Raw genomic sequence first — 17,549 nt, forward strand, 5'->3', positions numbered from 1 at the left:
AAAGAATACCTTTTTTCCCCTTTCAAGCAGCTGCTATATGAAGGGTTGCAAATGTCACTTCAACTAATGATGAATGATGCTTGACCCTTGGACCTGTTACTATGAATTTTATGCAATGCTAAATTAATATGAAAGATCTCTGCTAGAAGACTTCAGCTATTATGCATGCAGCATAAATGATATGTTAAACAATCCAAATTTTTTTCTCATAACCATGGTAAAATGCAGAGCTGTTTCAACGTTTTTTGATGTGTATTTCCACTTCAGATTAGTATCTTTTCTTTCTAAAAATATTTTTGGTAAGCAAATCAGTTTGCGAAAAACATTGTCAAAAGGGCAACTGGCCCACATGTCTTTGTTGTTCACGTTTGAATATAATTAATTATGTAAAGCAATAGTTAGTGGGAGCTTAACAATTAGCAGAATCTGTCAAATAGTCACACGGAAATTACTAACTAATTGAACTATTGGTCTTTTATTGTTTCAGGAAGCAGGACAGAGTGTCATTCCTTTATCTCTTAAATTCGTTATTATCTCATATCACAATTTTCGAGCAATATATGCCTCCTAATAGATTAATACATAAATAACCCACCCGGTAGTGCCACAGTGGGCAAAAGTGTTTGAAATAAAACCACCTGTTTTAATTAGTATTCAGATTCATGCTGTTAAAAAATGGTAATCCTCTTGCAGTTATATGACATTTTTAAAGCTTTGAATTTCCATCTGTATCTTATATTATGATGTTTCAGGATTGTCGTGAGTTAATTATGTTAACTTTGGAAACATTGCCTGCATTTAGAATGAAAAACTTCAGCTTGAATAGCCAGGAAAGCAGATGCTATCTTTCTTGTCAACTGCTTTGTTGTGTGATGCCTTGAAACTTTTTTATAAGATTCTGTCTCCAAAAGGAAGTATAAATCTCCATTTATTTGAAATGTTGCTCTAATCTAATCAATATTTTAATATATTTCTCACGGGAGGGACCTGAATGCGTCTCAAGGAACCAAAGACATGAAAATCTCTTATTTTATGTTGAAATCCTCGTTATTACAAGTCCATTCACAAGACTAATTTGTAGAACAGGAAAAATCCATGTACTGTGAAGTTCTAAAACTGTTTTGAAGCATACCCTTGCCCTCCTGTAATATATGCCTCTAAGCTGAGGTGGAATGAGAGGAACTGGAAACATTAACAATTAGGATATGCATCCAGATAAACCCTGGAAAAGAGAAGGGGAGGCACAAATCAATGGGCAATGTGGCAAATCTGCTCTGAGCTCTACCACGGAGAAAATGAAAACGCAAAATGCCAATGTGTACGTGAGGTAAAGGGAAAGGTGTGGGGTGAGCAAGGATTTGGTGGAAGCAGGAGGCGCCGCTGTCTCCTCCCTACGGGAGGCTGTGTGGGAAATGGAAAGCATTGTGACGTGAGTCACCTGAATTTCATCGCACCCCTTCCCGGCCAAGCAGGAACCACAGGCACTGCCAGGCGTGTTTGCCTGTGCCCCAGGGTGTTCACGCATCTCCTGAGGCTCAGTGGGAGAAGCTATGGAATGACACGTGGAACTGCACGTGGAAAGGTGGGTGGAGATTATTTTAAGCCCACGCTGGCCCCAAAATTCCAATTCAAAATTACCTGGGCAAGGTCTCAAGTTTTGCTGTGTGTGCAGCTCTGTATCCCACCAGCCATGTGATTCCATGGGTTTCATGGACACAGGTTTGTTCAGACACTTTGGGCTTCCACACTTGCAGAGTCATCGTATTCCTCCAACAAAAAGTTATTTTTTGCTGTCACAAAAATGCATTACACAAAAACGTTAATGTTTGTGAGCCAGCTCTGCGCAAAAGAAGCTGAAATGGGCAGGATAACCCCTGCCTGGATCAGGACAGGATACACTGGTGTGACTTCAGAGTGGATGGAACCCTGAAGCTGATGAGTTTGTATGAAAAAAGTGCACTTACCAAGAGCCTTCCACATTCAGGGTAACATGTGATTCTCAAAACGCATAAAAATATTTGAAAATTTATGTTATTATTAGCACTATTATTGTCAAAGGACATTTCGTTAACATTTAAAAGTCCTTCAGTGCACTTGAAGATATATTTGTTTTAGCAACTTATATAATCCCCTCCTGTTTAAAGTTTTGTTTTAAACACATACAATTATCATCTCATATGCCCTGATTCAGTAAGTACTCAGAAGCATTCCTATCTTTAACAGCATAGCTAGTCCCAGCTAATATCCAGGGAACGGAATTAGAGCTTCAGATATTAGCAAAAAGTAATGCAAATGTGAATTAAGCAACATGGTTTTGAAGTAAGTTGACTGAAGACTTTTTATTCCTTAAACCGAATGCGAAAGTTTGACAAAAAATTAAAAAAAAAAAATCAAAGCGAGCATTACTGATATTAATAATTATTTTTAAAGTATATAAAGTTGAATAATTTAGTCTGGCAACTTGAAGGAATTAGGCACTGAAATAACCTTCCAGTAAGGGTAGTGAAGAAAAATGTTAATGGCTTTGAGGCAGAGCCATCAGCAAAAATATAATATATTAGCAAATATAGATATGTTCATACATACAAATATATATATATATATATATATATATATATATATATATATATATATATATATATATTTGTACATACTTGTGAACATACCAGAATGGTATTTTTGTTGGGTTTTAGCATGTAAGTCACATTAATTAATGTAGTTGAAGTTACCTGCATTGTGAAACATGATTATTTCCAAGCTAATATAATTTATAATTTGTATTTATAAAATTTTATCAAATGTATCTATTCATACCTTTACCTTTCCTGGTGTAACTTTCCATACAGACAAACCTACATCTAGCATAGTGCTCTGCTATGGAAAACTCTCACTGCCTCGTGTCTGTCCATGAGGTGAAGTGATATTCTCTGTTCACTGTAAAACTTAACAAATTGTTAGGTAACAATCTCAGCCAAGTTTTCATCAACTGGACCAAGGGAGGTGAAGGCTGAATTCTTCTTATTACCCAAATGCAGTCCTGGATTTTGGTCTTGGGTTTTTCAAGGCAACTTACTTTACTGCTCATAGGAAAAAACAAGGAATTCCTAAAGGCAAGGTGCAAACATTAAAGCTCTAGTTTAAAAGTATTTAACAAAGTGTCCTTTCTTTTTGAATAACTTGAATAAAGTGTTTAAATGACCTCTTCCTAACCAGAAGAGAATATAGAGAAGAAATTAAGCTTTATTGGTAAATTAAAGCCCAAATCCCATGGTTGATGAGAGATATGGTCTGTTTGAAATAGTTACAGTTTCAGACTTTCTCTTCTACAATCAGCGGGTGGAGACCAACATAATCCAATTAATTGTAATTCCCTTTTGTGGCACTGGTACAGTGGTGAATGATATAGTAAGTCCATTGAAGTCTTATCTTTGGTCAGATAATCCAAATGGATTCATATTATGAAACAGTCCTTTATAAAAGTTCTGATGAACAGAAGTGTTTTGACTTTAGCAAACCAAAAGATGAATTCTATACAAAATAAAGTGTTTTGTCCTTGACATCTACAGGGCTTGTGTGCACCTGATTTCATGTAAGCATACTTCTTTCAGATGCTCTGCTTCAAAGAGCCCGTTCATTAAAAAATAAAAATGTCAAATTTATTGTCTGGGAATCCTAAAAACAACAAGGTGTGAGAACAGAGATTCACATGTATGGGTAAACTGTATCCCTGGAAATAGTCCATCAAAATAAATGAGGTTACAGATACGAGGAATATGTGAATAGCACTTTGAGACATGTTTAGATTTCTATTTTTCTAATAAAACAACAAATAATGTTTCATTGATAATCCTTATAGCTGTAAACAAACTGTATATGTTTGTTCCCTTCTAGTATTGTAGGAGGACTAGGGGAATTGCTTAATTTTAGCCTGAGCTTTGATCTATTTACATTTGGAAGTCATTTACATAGAGGAAGTTATAATGATCTTTATTGTTTTGTTAATTATTTCCTTTGATTATTGAAACTCACTCACTGAGGCACAAGCTCATTGTTACTGGGGTCAGTCACAATAATATATTTGGCTGTGTGCAACAAGTCAGGATTGGGTGGTATTCTTGTTTTTTGAATTGTTTTCATGCAGACCCCTTCAGTTTAACAATCACTGGAGACAGGACTGATTTAATGCATCGCTCGTCTGATCCAGTGCTTCATATTTTGTATTTCTCCTTTCCTTTAAAGTTGTCCATAGCAAACCCACACTACAGCAGAGTGTTTTTGCTTGTAGCATGTTGAAATCTTATATTTACTAAAGGATACTGAGATGCCATTTGTGGAAGACAACACACTAGACAATATATTGAGGTCAGATCTTTGCAGACTCTCTCAAAAATACTCTTTTCCCTTTATTTTTTCCTCTCCCTTAAAGTGTCTGGTTGAAATTTAATACAAAGACTTTTTACCCTTTGGGGTACATTACATATGAAATAATTTATGACCCATGAATCACAAGAAAGCAGTGAATTAGGTTTCAGATAAGTCTGCCAAATATTACAAAACATTGTGTACAGATTTTTGGACTATGAAAAGGCTTTTGACAAGAATGGAAATAGAAGCAGTGTTAGAAACAGCAAGAAGGGGAAGAACAGAGCAGCTATATGACAGAATCCTAAAGCACTTTGAGTTAGTAGCACAATTAAAAAGATATGAATATGAACATATTTTTGAAGTATGAAAATGGGACAGAGAGTCATTGTCCAATTCCTTTCTGTATTAGATCTTCAGAGCCTTCAATTTATTTAAAATGTAGATTTGCGGACACTGATACACATAAATCTGATAAAAGATCTGACTGTAAATGGGGAAGAAAAAAAAGATAAAACTCCTAAAATTAGATTGCAGAGAAGCTTACTGGAGAGCAATTACACAATAAAAAAAAATGTTAATAACAGATTTGAAGTTGGAAGGCAGATATTTACCTTGACTAATGTATGTATACACAATGCACAGCAAAGAGGGGAAGATCAATCAAGTCAAAAGCAGAATTTAGAATGGACTTTTCCCTTTGAACAGCAAAATGTATCCTGGAGAATAAGTTACCGGTCCAAGCAAGTATTAGACCAGTATTTTGGTATTTTGCTCTGCATTTGATATTTTTTGTTCTGTAGACATTAGCCCAGCTCAAGATAAAGAGGGAAGAATAAACAGAAAAAATAAAGTGTGCTTTAACTATTAAGAAGGAGTTGAAGTTACTGTGCAATAAGTAAGGAGAGAGAATTAGATAGAGGACAGACTCTCAGCACTGTAAGACAAATGTAATTTCCCCTCAGCACAGACATTTAATTCCTGTGAGTTGCAGAAAGTCTGCCAAGCCCCTTCCTGGTGTTCGGGCAGCCTTGGTGCCCTGTGGGAGGGTAAGGGCTGGGTGGAAATTCCTCCGTGCTCCTTTCTTGTCCCTTTTTTTAAACCCTGGGCAGTACCTGACTATTTCTGGCCCCAGAAGAAGGAGTGATCAGGCCCTGCAGGTCCCCATGCTTAGGCTGTGTCTGCCTGCTCCTACTCTTTGTTTACAAGTCACCTCCAAGAGAGTCTGGCAGGAGTATGTTGATCTGTAAACAGGTGGTCTGTTTATTCTTAGGGAGCTTTTAGCTGCATTCTGAGGGGAAATAACCTCTCTTTAAAATCATTCCCTTTCCCATACAGAATAGTTGATTCAGCTAAATTTAATGAATTTTAAAAGTACTTGTAATTAAAATCCCATCACAGTAATTATTGCTTCAGATCACGATGATAGAATATGCTAAGTCAAAACTAATATCTGTCATTGAAGCTTGTAGCAGGTATTGGCAGTGAATAACATGTGAGTACCTTGGTGATGATACCTGTTTCTGGATGCCAAAAGTATTGTCCTTTCAGTGCCACTGCATATTTTTATACTTTCAGTTCTAAACAGCAAGTGATAGTGTAGAAATTTCCCTGGCACTGTGACATCACTGGCTGACCACTTTTCCAAACCTTTGAACTCCTCCCAGTGCCTTCATCACGTACCACCCCTGAACTCCTCAAATGTACTGGATCTTTTCCACAGAAACAATGAGACAGTTCATCCCTCTCTTACTATTTGGGCTTTGTGGAATTATATGAGGATGAATATGAGCCAGTGTGCCCAAGTACAGAAACCTTTTCTTTTTCTGGCATAGGCTGAGGTTTAAGTTAGCAGGACTTGGTTGTTCCAGCATGCCCCCAGGTCAGAGAACTGTCATTTGGGAGGACTGGAATAAGCAGCACTCTGGGTGCACACAGAGATGTTCTGCATTTTAGCTGAAGTTGCTCAGTAATTTGTGCTTGGACTTCATGGAAATGGGCACTCCAATAATAAACACATGTTCAGGCACTGTAACATCATGGTTTAAATTTTCTGTTGAGAGGGCATGCCAGGTTCCTCTAGCAGAGGAGGAGAAAAGCACAAAGCTTTCTAGCTTTCTTTTGCTGACTATATCCCTGATAAGTCATCAGTGCTAGCATTGGATGGATTCAGACAAGGCTGTTTAGAAATCCATTGCAGACAAAATGTAATGATTTGCTTAGCTGACATTTTCCTTGATTTGTTTAAACACTCTTGGAGGTGAAGGGCTGTGAATTGAGTTCAGGCAGGACAATGGATCTCCCAAACCTAGCAAAGGAGAGAAGAACTCAAAAAAAATCCACCTGAATGAGGGAATTATTGCTTGACAAGAGTTGAGGTTTTTGTTGTGCTATGTCATAGAAGTTCCAGGGGTTTATGGACTTTGGAGAGTGTTTATAGACTGCAATGTCAGGGCAGGATTTACTTCAGGGGAGGAAGCTCAGCATCTTGTGCTGTTTTACCAAGGGATTGAGCTTTTGGCCATAGAGTAAGAAACAATCTTCACCACCTCACATCATCCCATTGTTGTCATGTCTGGACATCTCTGTGCTCAATTTCTGCTCTAAATTGAGTGTTTGAAAGAAGCTGTCTGCCCCAAGAATGCTGCTCTGTCTGTGCACTGGTGATCAGAAAGGCTGTGGCTTGGAAAATGCAGGTACAGCAATGGAACACACGCCCCTTCCAGTGTACAAATTTGTGTTTGTGCTGTCAGTCATGAGAACAGCCCTTAAAAAAGGATTTTGTGATTAAGATCTATGCTGGTGCACATGGAGAACTTCTGCTTGAGTCTGTTCTTTCCTTTTTTTCCTAGTGAAGACCATGAATGATCAGGAAAATATTTTTGATGAATATAGCTATGAAGAAAAAAAAAAGAAAAAGAGGTGTCATCAAATTTCTTACAAGGTTCTTCAAGTTGAAAAAAGCATAATGACACTGGTCAGTTGGTCTTTTCCTGGTGTTTGCATGAGGAATTTTCTTTTCCTCTTTCAACCGCAGGACTCTGTTTTGGATCTCTCAGTAGTAAAATTCCTATTGGATGAGTGAGTCCAAAAAATTTCCCAGGATTCAAGCCAACTGGGAATTCTTTGTGCACATCCAGCAATGATTTTGTTGTGAGGGAGATGGTAGGGATTATTTAACAGTGCCATGGAGGACTTTCTCCAGGGGAGATCTCCCCCAGCTTATAGACTGGGATAAAAACCCAGTGCTTGGAGGTTTCCCACACTGGAGCTGGGGGTTGATTTACCCAAATGCCAAATTTTCATCCCAGTACTACTGTGTAGCAGCCACCAGCAGGGAAATGATGGAAAAGTCAGCAACACCAGCAAATGGATCACAGTATGAAACCCAAAAAGACCCTGAATCAGCAATGGTTTTAGGAAGTTTTTTGAGGGCACAGCCCCCACAGCAGACCAGGCATTGCCAGCTGGGTTTGCAGGACTTGCTTCCCACATGATTTGTGGTCATCCATGAGCTGCAGGAATGTGGACTGCCCAAAGGGGGCAAAAACCTCTGAAGGTGGAGCTCTGGCACGTGATGGCAGCATGGGCAGGAGACAGCTTAAAGCTGGGAAAATACAAGCTATGAATTATCTGAAAAGACAAGTGAAGGAGCAGGGCTCTCAAATGACTGCATTTTGCTCCTAGAGATTAGTCTACATACCAGGCAGAGCATGTGGTTAGAGGAGCCACATCCATTTTCTTTCAAAACTCAGCTCTCACTACAGCTTTGGTTGATTTTCATATTTTTTATTTTTTTCACCCTGTCTTTAGCTGATCTTTCCATAGATTACCTTCTTCCTTTCTGAACCTCAGAACAGCACCCTTAAACCAAAGCTGATCTCCTGTTTGGTTCTACTGCAGACATTACAAGTGCCATTAAAAATGTGAATTGTTGAAAAGGCTGAATAATAACACAGTGAAACACACGTTCCCTTCACAAATGTATTGTGTATCGATTTTTTTAAACTAATAACCTTGACAAGTGCCCACACTATTTTTTTCCCCTTAATGTGGTCTTTATATTTTCAGCCTGGGTATTAGCATAAATTTTATGGGATTTTCTGGGCATATTTGTGTCTGTATCTAAGATATATGATATCAACTGGCAGTGATGGTTGAACTAATCAAATACTACTGACAAGTTAAAGCAAATTTTTAGGACTGTGAGATTTTGAGCATCTTCCCAGATACAGTATCTCCTGACTGAAAGCAGTCCTTGACTGTCAAGTTTAAATACCAGATTTGGGACTTAATCTTTATGTAAGCAAAATACCCCAGTAAGAAATATGTCTGAGTAAAGCCAAAAAGCCAGGTCCTCCCCTTAAACCCAGCCTGAAATGTGTGTGTGTATTTGCTTATGGCCCTTTTGCCATGGCATGAGAGATTCCAACCAGTGGGAACCAAATGAGAGTCTTACACTGAATGGACTTCTATTTTCTTTTCCTTTTTTTTTCTTTCTTTTTTTTTTTTTTTTTTGACTTGGCATTTGTTCCTTCTAGCAAACATTTTTAAAAACTCTCTTATTGCTAGAGGGAAAATTGACACCCTTTGCTTTCACGATGATACATTCCTAACACGTTTCCTTGAAGAGCTGGAAATGGTGCAAAAATCTGGTAAGATAAGTCTCTATAAAGCCTTAGAAGTCAAGCATTCCACTTTAGACATTTAAGACAAATGCATGGCAAAAACAAGTTGTGTTTCTTTTTTTTTTTTTTTTTAAGGTTTCTACTTAAAGTTCTGTGCCAAAGCTACAGTACTTATACATTTTCTAAATGTGTTTTAAGCAATAAGTTGTACAACATTTTTAGAACATGTGTTAAGCTATTTCTCTAAGAATGAAGCTCTTAACAAAACATAAGCACTCTGCATGAGATCTTAGCAGCAAAGTGCTTAAAAGATAAAGTAAGAATTGGTACCATGGGAAGAACACCAGCTGTAGAGCACACAGGTCCATTATGAGAAGTATGGTAGTGGGTAGGGAGAAAATGATTTAATCAGGAGTAAAACCAATTTTATTATAAGGGCACGCAGGGGGTGTGGCACCATAGTGAGAGGGACATTTCAAAATATCTGACAGATTTCAACAATGTGAAAACCCACCCTGTTCTTTAAAGTGACAGTAAACCCCATCAGGTCTCTCTTTTTGATGCTATTGTTAACAGTTGACTGTTTAAAGCTGGCCTGCTAAGATGCTGTCGATCTAGTTCAATAGTGTGTGGCAAAATAAAAGGCTAATTGTTGAAATACGATCAATCAAATATGATCTCAGAGTCTAAAGAAGATCCCCTCTGGTAACTCATTTGAGATCAAATCATTACTTTTATGATTGAGGTAATTGAATGGGAAAAAAAGAAAGAAAGGGAAAAAAAAAAAAGAGGGAGGCTTGAAACCAAAGAAGCAAGCAAGACATCTAAATGAAATGCACAAGTCTGCCTTTGTTACAGCTTTGTCTCACATTACTCCAAGTTAAGGAACTGGGTTCATTCTTTATTTGTATACATCTCCCAAATCCAGAATTTTTGAAAGCATTTAATAACATTTATTAAATAAAAGTTGAAAGATGACTCCATTTTGAATAAGATTTTCTGCCCAAAAGTAGAGAAAACCGTTACAGTAGGGGGATCTGGTGTTGGGGGTGTCCACATGTCTCCAATGATTTTACCATTTTGTTTAGCAACAGTTCAGTAAAGAGGCTGCTCTTGAAGCCCACTGAATTGCTACACATGAAATTTCAGTGACATTTAGCAAAACATTCCAGGACTATGTTGCTTCAAATTAAATTTGTTGAGCAGTTTTCATGGTTGGTCCCCGATTTGCGTTCAGACTGAAATTTTCTAAAAGAGAAAATCATAGCACATGGGGGAAAAAAAGCAAACTCCATTTTTGGAATAACAGAACTTGGAGAAAGTGTGTGTTATTTTGTATCATTTTAATTTGGACTAATAAAGATTTGCTCTTTCCTTGAGTTTTATATGGACTATGATCTCACTGTTTATTATGTTCTAACAGTATCACTCTTCTAGAATTAAAAAGAGAAAAACCCAGAAAAACAAACTCAAAGAAAAATAGAATAATCACCCAATCTTGTTTTATTTTTATTAGAAACTCTATTTTAGCATTTAGTTTCTTTTATATTTAAATTCCTTAGCTCAGTCAAGCTTCAAAAGAAAACATTTTTTTTGTTTGCAAAACAGTTTTGGAGGCACTTGTGGTTTGTCTTTAGTGTGTTATCATTTTTGACAGCTTTGCATAGCCTAGGTAGGCCAACAGGGGTCTGTCTAATATTGTTGCTGGGCAAATCTTCCTCCCAGAGATGAAAACCAAACAAAATATTTTTGAAGCAGTAAGAAGGAATTAATATCCTTTCTCTCACAGTCCTCTATTCCTTGCTGACATTACATTCAGGCAAAAAAAAAAAAAAAAGAAAAAAAAAGAAAAAAAAAAGGAGAAAAGCGTTCCCCATTATTCCCTTGTACATAGCAAGGCTAACACATGTAAAGCAATAACTCATTTTCTATTGCCATGTTTAGCATATGTCTCCTGTTGGCTCAGCAAGGCCTTTAGGCCGGTCCCTTGAGCCGTCCATCGTTGGCAACTCTTAGCCCCTCGGCCTCAAAACCAAATAGCTTTGAATCATGTTGAGCTGTGATGCTAATTTTCATACTGATGCATTATGGGAATAAATGTATCTGACATACTGTGTCAATGGTACTGTCTCTTTGTGTCTCTTGTTTTTTTGTTAGCTGCATTCCTACAGATGGTATTCCATTGAAAATGTTCTCTTCCTACAAAAAAAAAAAAAGAAAAAAAAAGGGGAAAAAAAAAAAAACATGCACAGCACCAAACCTCTAGGTGCAGAAGGCTGTTAACGGTTGCTGATGATAGTAGGCAAACATTAACATAATAATTAGTGTCTTGTAATTGTTTCATTAAAACCAGTTGTTCCATTTCTCCTCGTGTTTTCCCAGAAGAGAAGCTGAATTTGGACGACAGCCAGTGGGAGGACATCCACGTTGTCACCGGAGCACTCAAGATGTTTTTCAGAGAGCTGCCTGAGCCGCTGTTCCCATACTCCTTATTTGAACAGTTTGTGGAGGCGATAAGTAAGTACATCACATACAGTAGCAGCTAGTGAAATAGCCTGTTACATTAAAATAATAATAAACTTAAAAAATAGAAGAGCAGGGGCATCTCAAATCTGACTTACCTTCCATTATCCGTGATCCTGGCTTTTTGTTGGTTTTTTGGGACTGCCTTTTATCTCTTACAGCGTTTAGGTGTTTAACTGTAGAGAAGGAAAAAAAAAAATCAAATTGTTGATCTGTAAATTTTGTCTCTGCATTTTGACTGTGGTGCCTAAAATGGTTTAGGAAAGAAATTAAAATGTGTATGTATTCAAAATATGCTAGGCTGATAATCCATATATCCCCAAACACAAGAGAGAGACTAATAATTGTGAATCATGTTAGAAGGGGCTGTCTTTATGTTAATCAGAATGAAATGCGTGTGTTTTGTTCCACAAGGTTGCAGACTCTTGCCTTGCAGTGATCACAAAAAGAATGCAAAAACATTCATGTTCTCATTTTCATATCTACCTTTGCTAGATTATTATTTTTTTGTTTAAAGTTGGCAGGCAGCAAAAGTATTTTCAAAGTCCCAGGCATTTATTCCGTTCCACGTCTCTGTGGTTTATGTGCTGCAAACCCTCCCTGTATTTAATATATGCAGGTGCATTTTGTAAAACTGTATCAGCTTGGAAAAACTTGACAAAAAAACCCAATGATTTGGGGGTTTGCTCCTGCTGGAAAGGGGGGGAGGGAGAGGGATAGCTTAAAGGGAAAAAAGCTGAGCAGGAGATTAATTAAAGATCCAATAGAGAAAATCTCTAGGAAAAAAACAAACCCAACAAAGTACTCAGAGGTCTGATTTCTGAGTGATGGGCACACATTTTTGCCGTTGCTGTTAATGAGAGCTGGGTGTGCACATGCGCAGCTGTCGGGGAATACGAAACCCTTAATGTACAGCTCACTTTGATTTTATATTCATAAGAGTCTTTAGTTCAACTAAAGCTTTTCAAGACCCAGCATCAGATATAATGAGGTTAAATACATCTCATAAGATCCTTCCCTGCTCAGTTATTTGGAGGTGCAGCGCAGTTAAATTACCTGAAATTTACTCCTGGCAGCTTACTTCCTTCTCCTTCCAAAGGAAATCAGGTGGGGAACATCATCTCTCAAGTTTAAGTTCCTGTTGCACAGCGTCTGCAGTGCTGAGAGGGAAAAACAATAAAGAATTTCTTATTGTTCAGCTTCTGTGATGCCTTGGGATAAGATGTTCATTGAAGCACCAGCACCTGAATGTGCCCTTCAGGTGGTTTTGCATCCATCTGCTCTGCCTCTTGGAAAGGAGGAGATGAGGTGTCCTCTCGTGGGCCACAGCCTGACAGATCATCCACACCTCCTATGCAGTTAATTCTGCAGTCTAATATTTAATACTGAGGAACAACTTCTTCACATCAAGGGTGGCAGAGCACTGAAGAGCTGCCTAAGGAGTTCACGGAGTTTCCCTGTCTGGAACCTCCTGTGTCACCTGCTCCTGGTGACTGCCTTGGCAGCAGGGGATGGACGGGGGGATCCCCACACATCCCTTCCAACCCCAACTATCCAGTAATTCTGTGGTCTATCTTCTGCCATTACAATCCACCATCATTCTGGTCTTCTGGGGCTAAGCATATTCATCCTCCTTCTTATCCCTTTTTCCTTGTCCATTGGGGCATCTTTTGCAAACACTATTGTACTCTGAAGAAAGATATCAGCACACCATGATCCCACTCCTGTTGTCTTCTTCCCTCAGCCTCTCTGCTAGTGTCCAGGTCAGGGTGATTGACATCTTTTGGTGGCCCAATGGGGATGTTTTTGATAGTGAAAGTACCAGGTAATCGGTTGTAGGCTTGTGAATTAAGTTTGAAAGCATGTCGGGAAGAGACTGTCTACTAGAGCATTAATATTCATGAGTGAAGAAATTAATGTCCCTTTCTGCTATTTGAACTATTATTAATTCTTATTATGATTTTGAGAGCCATTATACACATTGATAGGCTAATGAACAGTCATTTATAGAGGGATTTTAAGACAGTTTATTCCAAGGAAGGAAATGCTAGCACTCTAGGACGTGCTTCGCACTATTTCAAACCCCTAATTCTTGTTGCTTGCTTTACTGCACATCAGGGTGATTTCTGCCTAATCCAACTGTCTAAAGTAAGCTACGACTTCCAATCAATCTTCTCTTTATTTGGCCTTTACTGCCACAGGATCTACAAATCTGTATTCTCACCAAGTCTACTTAAAAAATGTCTATAAACAACAATTAGGTGTTTTCAGTGTTTTTGGAGCTCTTCTGTATGTTAATAGTCTTGAGGCAAAGTAAAAAATCTCTTTTCTTCAGTATCATTTCCATTGCAGATGATTCTTTGGCTACTTGCACTAATTAATTTGCCTGGTCAGTACTGAGCTGCTACAGTATCTCCTCCCTTCTCCAGTTTGTTGTGAAAAAGAGACCATTCTTCAAAAAATTAGAATTATATTAACAGCATGCAGCGATGGGTGTGCAGTACAGTTAGGATAATGCCAGAAAGAAAACAACTTGATTCACAGATTGCCATGCTGATTATAGCCCAGCACTGGAGACTCCTTAGAGCCTTGCACAGGTAGTGTAAGAATAAGGGAATCTAAAAACCTATATGTCGTAGGCAGTGACAAGTTCCCAAAAACACTTATGGGGATGTAGTCCTTTAGCTCAAGGTTTCGGGAGGAATTAGAACCCAAGAGGTGTGGTGGACTCCTTGTTCTGATAATATTGTAAAGACTGTGTGGAGAAAATTCCATAGCAAGCTTAGTGTCAGTTTTCCTGGATGCTGCTGCCATGTTAATTGTGTGCATGGGAACAAAACTTTGCAGTACTGTGTATTATGCAAAGCCCTTGCTCTCCACCTTCAATTTCCCCTATAACTAACTTTAGATATGGCCATACTGTTAGAAAAATTTACATGTGACCAGAATATTAGAAGATAATTAGAAGAATCTCAGAATTCTGCTTGCCAGGCTGAGGTTGGATAATACCTGTCCATACAGCTTATATCAGGGAATTTATAAATGGAAGTCCACAAGACCTCTGGCCCAATACTAATTTTGTTTCCTAGGATTTAGAAAGTAGGGTGTTTTGTTTTTTTTTATCCTGTGAGTTTGTCTGGTATTACTGGCAAGTCATTTTGTATTATTTTGGATGAAATATGCACTTCTAAAGTGTGCCCAAATGCTGCTATGAAATCAGGTTCAGCCACACTTAAATTACTCAGTACCACAAATAGTTCTATTGATTTTCTGGACGATCAACACACATAGTTCAACAGATTGTCTGCAAGTAAAACTGTGTTTCATGTGAGTAAGGTGGTAGAAATGCCAAGAACTGAAACACTTAATCACCTTATTTACAGAATTCAGCCTTCATAACCATACAAACTTTTGCCAGGGCTTCAGCCACTGAAATTTATCCCTAAAATCTGTTTAGAAATGTTAACAGGTAAATGTGGTAGCCGATTCTAAATCTTTATTTTGACTGAACTAGTTTTCTTGAAATGTCTCAGGCAAAAGCATGGAGAAAAAGAAATTTCTACTACAGTGCAGTGAGGGCTGATATCTGCAGCACAGGAAATATTTAAATATCCACCAGTCCTTCCAGATCTTTTCAGCTGGAGCAAGCTGTATAGACTGTGCATCTGTACAGACAGTGCATCTGTCCAACTGCACTTACAAAAAAGCCTCACTGATATTCCACAAAGGAAAATTCCACCCAGTTCCCAAAGCTGCAACATCTGTCTCTGGTTTGAGAGGCTTGGGTTCAGGTCTTTGATTTTCTCTGCAACAGGTTGGAAAGATTACTACATTGGAAAGATTTTTTTCAATGAGGTCTAGTGATTATGCCTTCATTTCAGTTCCTTATCTCTAATATGAATTTAATAGGTGCCACATAAGCACTGTAGATAAATAAGAGATTTATTGTTTAAAATGCACACACAGAGGCAGATGTGAGTATATTTATATATATATACATACTCTAAATAGAAATCCTTCTGCCAGAATTACAGTTCTCCTGCAGACAGTTTTCTGAATGAACGTATCAGTTACTGCAGTGGGTCTCCCACTTGAGACAGATGAACAGAGGAATGAGATTAATTAAAAAAAAAACGTAGTGTTGAAAATCTGACTTGCAGGTTTTCAAGTGGAATCCCTAGCCTGATATGTCTCAGGTCTCAGTGTGTGGAACAGAAAATGTGGAGTCCACACCCACCACCAGATCTCTGGAGAAAGGACAAATTCCTGAAGGGAGACTACAAGAAAAACAGGGAGAGACTTTTTACAAGAGCCTTTTTACAGGGCAGTGGGGAATGGATCCAAACTGAGAGTAGGTTTATCTTAGATATTAGGGAGAAATTCTTCCCTGTGAGGGTGAGGTCCTAGCACAGGTTGCCAGAAGAGTTCTGGATGTCCCATCCCTGGAGGTGTCCAAGGCCAAGTTGGACAAGGCTTGGAACAACCTGGGATAGTGGAAGGTGTCCCTGCCCATGGCAGGGGATGGAACAAGGTGATCTTTAAGGTCCCTTCACTTAGGGGACCCCAACCCAAATCACTCTAGGATTCTCTGGTTTGTATGGCACCAGATCCAGTCAGCATGTGTGGCTTCAGTCCTGGCAGTCCCCCCAAGGATCAAGCTCCCCCCAGACACTTAGACAAAGCCATCCCCCCTCTCTGGAGCTCAGGATTTTCAGCCCTGACAAGAAAGGAAGCATTTCTTTGCCTGGGGAAAAGCAGAGCCATAGGCACCTAAAGATGCTCAAAGGTCACAATTGTAGTACCTAATTAGCCTATGCACCTTCAGGGATAGATGGCAGCTGAATAAAGTTTTGCAGAATTTAAGTGCCTAGACACCACCGAAGGTCCACATTAGATACTCATTTAATTTTTGTTTTTTCGAGATCTGGATTTTTTTTTTTTCTGTGATTGCTCTGATAGACCATTAACACTTTTTTCAAATGATTTCACACATATCCTTTCGATATATCAATTAAGGTCTCCTGGTGCATGCTAAGCAGAATTCTCAATGTCATTCCTATCAATCCTACAATGTTATGTGTTACCCTACTATTACAGAAACTGAAGATGGTTATTTAGCATCTTAAACATGATAGAGTTTTGTAACTTTTTTGGTTAGCAAAAATTGCTAGATACAATTTTTTTTACAGTTTTGCTGGTCTGTGACACTGGTCTTTACTGGTCTGGTCTGACAAAATCTATGATGGCAACATAGCAAAGCAATGAATTCTTCTTCCATGGGAATCATAGACTTGTTTTAACTCTCAAAAGCTAACGGTGCTATCAGTAGTTGTCAGTCCTCTCCATGCTGGTCAGTTGTCTTCCCTTCTGGCATCAGTAAATAGGTTTTTTCTGAGTTTTGACTCTTTTTCTGCTTCACTAAGAGCCCCCAAGAGCCTGTGTGGCTCGAGACAACATGCTGCAGAAACTCACATCTATCTGGGCAATGATCACGCTTCGGTCTCCAGCAGACCAGAGCAAATTTTTGCACTGAATAATGTAACTTTTGAGGAGTTTGCACAGAAGCTGCCTGCACCAAAATCAGGCAAAAATAAAAAAAAAACCAAAAAAACAAAAAAACAAAAACCCAAACAAGCAAAAACCCACAAAACCAACAAAAAAAGCCTGTGTCAGGAGGCAATAAACAAGTCATCAATACATAATCATGACCAAAGAACTGAGCTGCATTGGTTGAAAATATAATGCAGGAAGGACCTGCTCTGAACTACTATGCAGTGTTATGAAAATAGTAGCTGGGAAACAGAAAGGAAGTAAATACATTCATTTATTCTGACAGTCATAACATCCTTGTATCATCTTGGTGGAAAGTTACAAAAGATGTCTAAAGAGATTTTCAAAAGACATCTAAAGAAACCTCACTCGAGGCTTACAAAGAACAAGGCTCAAGGCCAACTCGTCTTGGAAAGACAAGTCAGCATATTGCACTGTAAGAAATCCATGACAGTCTCTTAACATCATCACGTAATAGGTTCCTGA

At 38.4% G+C, this 17,549-nt stretch overlaps 2 protein-coding genes across 2 annotated transcripts in view; one reads left to right on the forward strand and one right to left on the reverse strand.

Moving 5' to 3' along the window:
• Window positions 1-17,549, forward strand: part of ARHGAP15 (Rho GTPase activating protein 15) — a 321,093-nt gene that overhangs the window by 251,171 nt on the left and 52,373 nt on the right. Inside the window, exon 12 of the mRNA XM_071435464.1 lies at window positions 11,373-11,507. Within this exon, the coding sequence (XP_071291565.1) occupies window positions 11,373-11,507 (135 nt within the window). The remainder of the gene's footprint in view (window positions 1-11,372; window positions 11,508-17,549) is intronic.
• The window catches only part of GTDC1 (glycosyltransferase like domain containing 1), a 318,453-nt gene continuing 312,442 nt past the window's right edge, over window positions 11,539-17,549 (reverse strand). The window contains exons 12-13 of the transcript XR_011680429.1: window positions 12,570-12,673; window positions 11,539-11,689 (exon numbers count right to left, since the gene is read on the reverse strand). The gene's annotated coding sequence lies outside the window, so the exon portion shown is untranslated. The remainder of the gene's footprint in view (window positions 11,690-12,569; window positions 12,674-17,549) is intronic.

Source organism: Agelaius tricolor, unplaced genomic scaffold (assembly GCF_023055355.1).
Source record: "Agelaius tricolor isolate 1412-34295 unplaced genomic scaffold, bAgeTri1.0.p SCAF_10, whole genome shotgun sequence".
In the NCBI taxonomy this organism is placed as follows: domain Eukaryota; kingdom Metazoa; phylum Chordata; class Aves; order Passeriformes; family Icteridae; genus Agelaius; species Agelaius tricolor.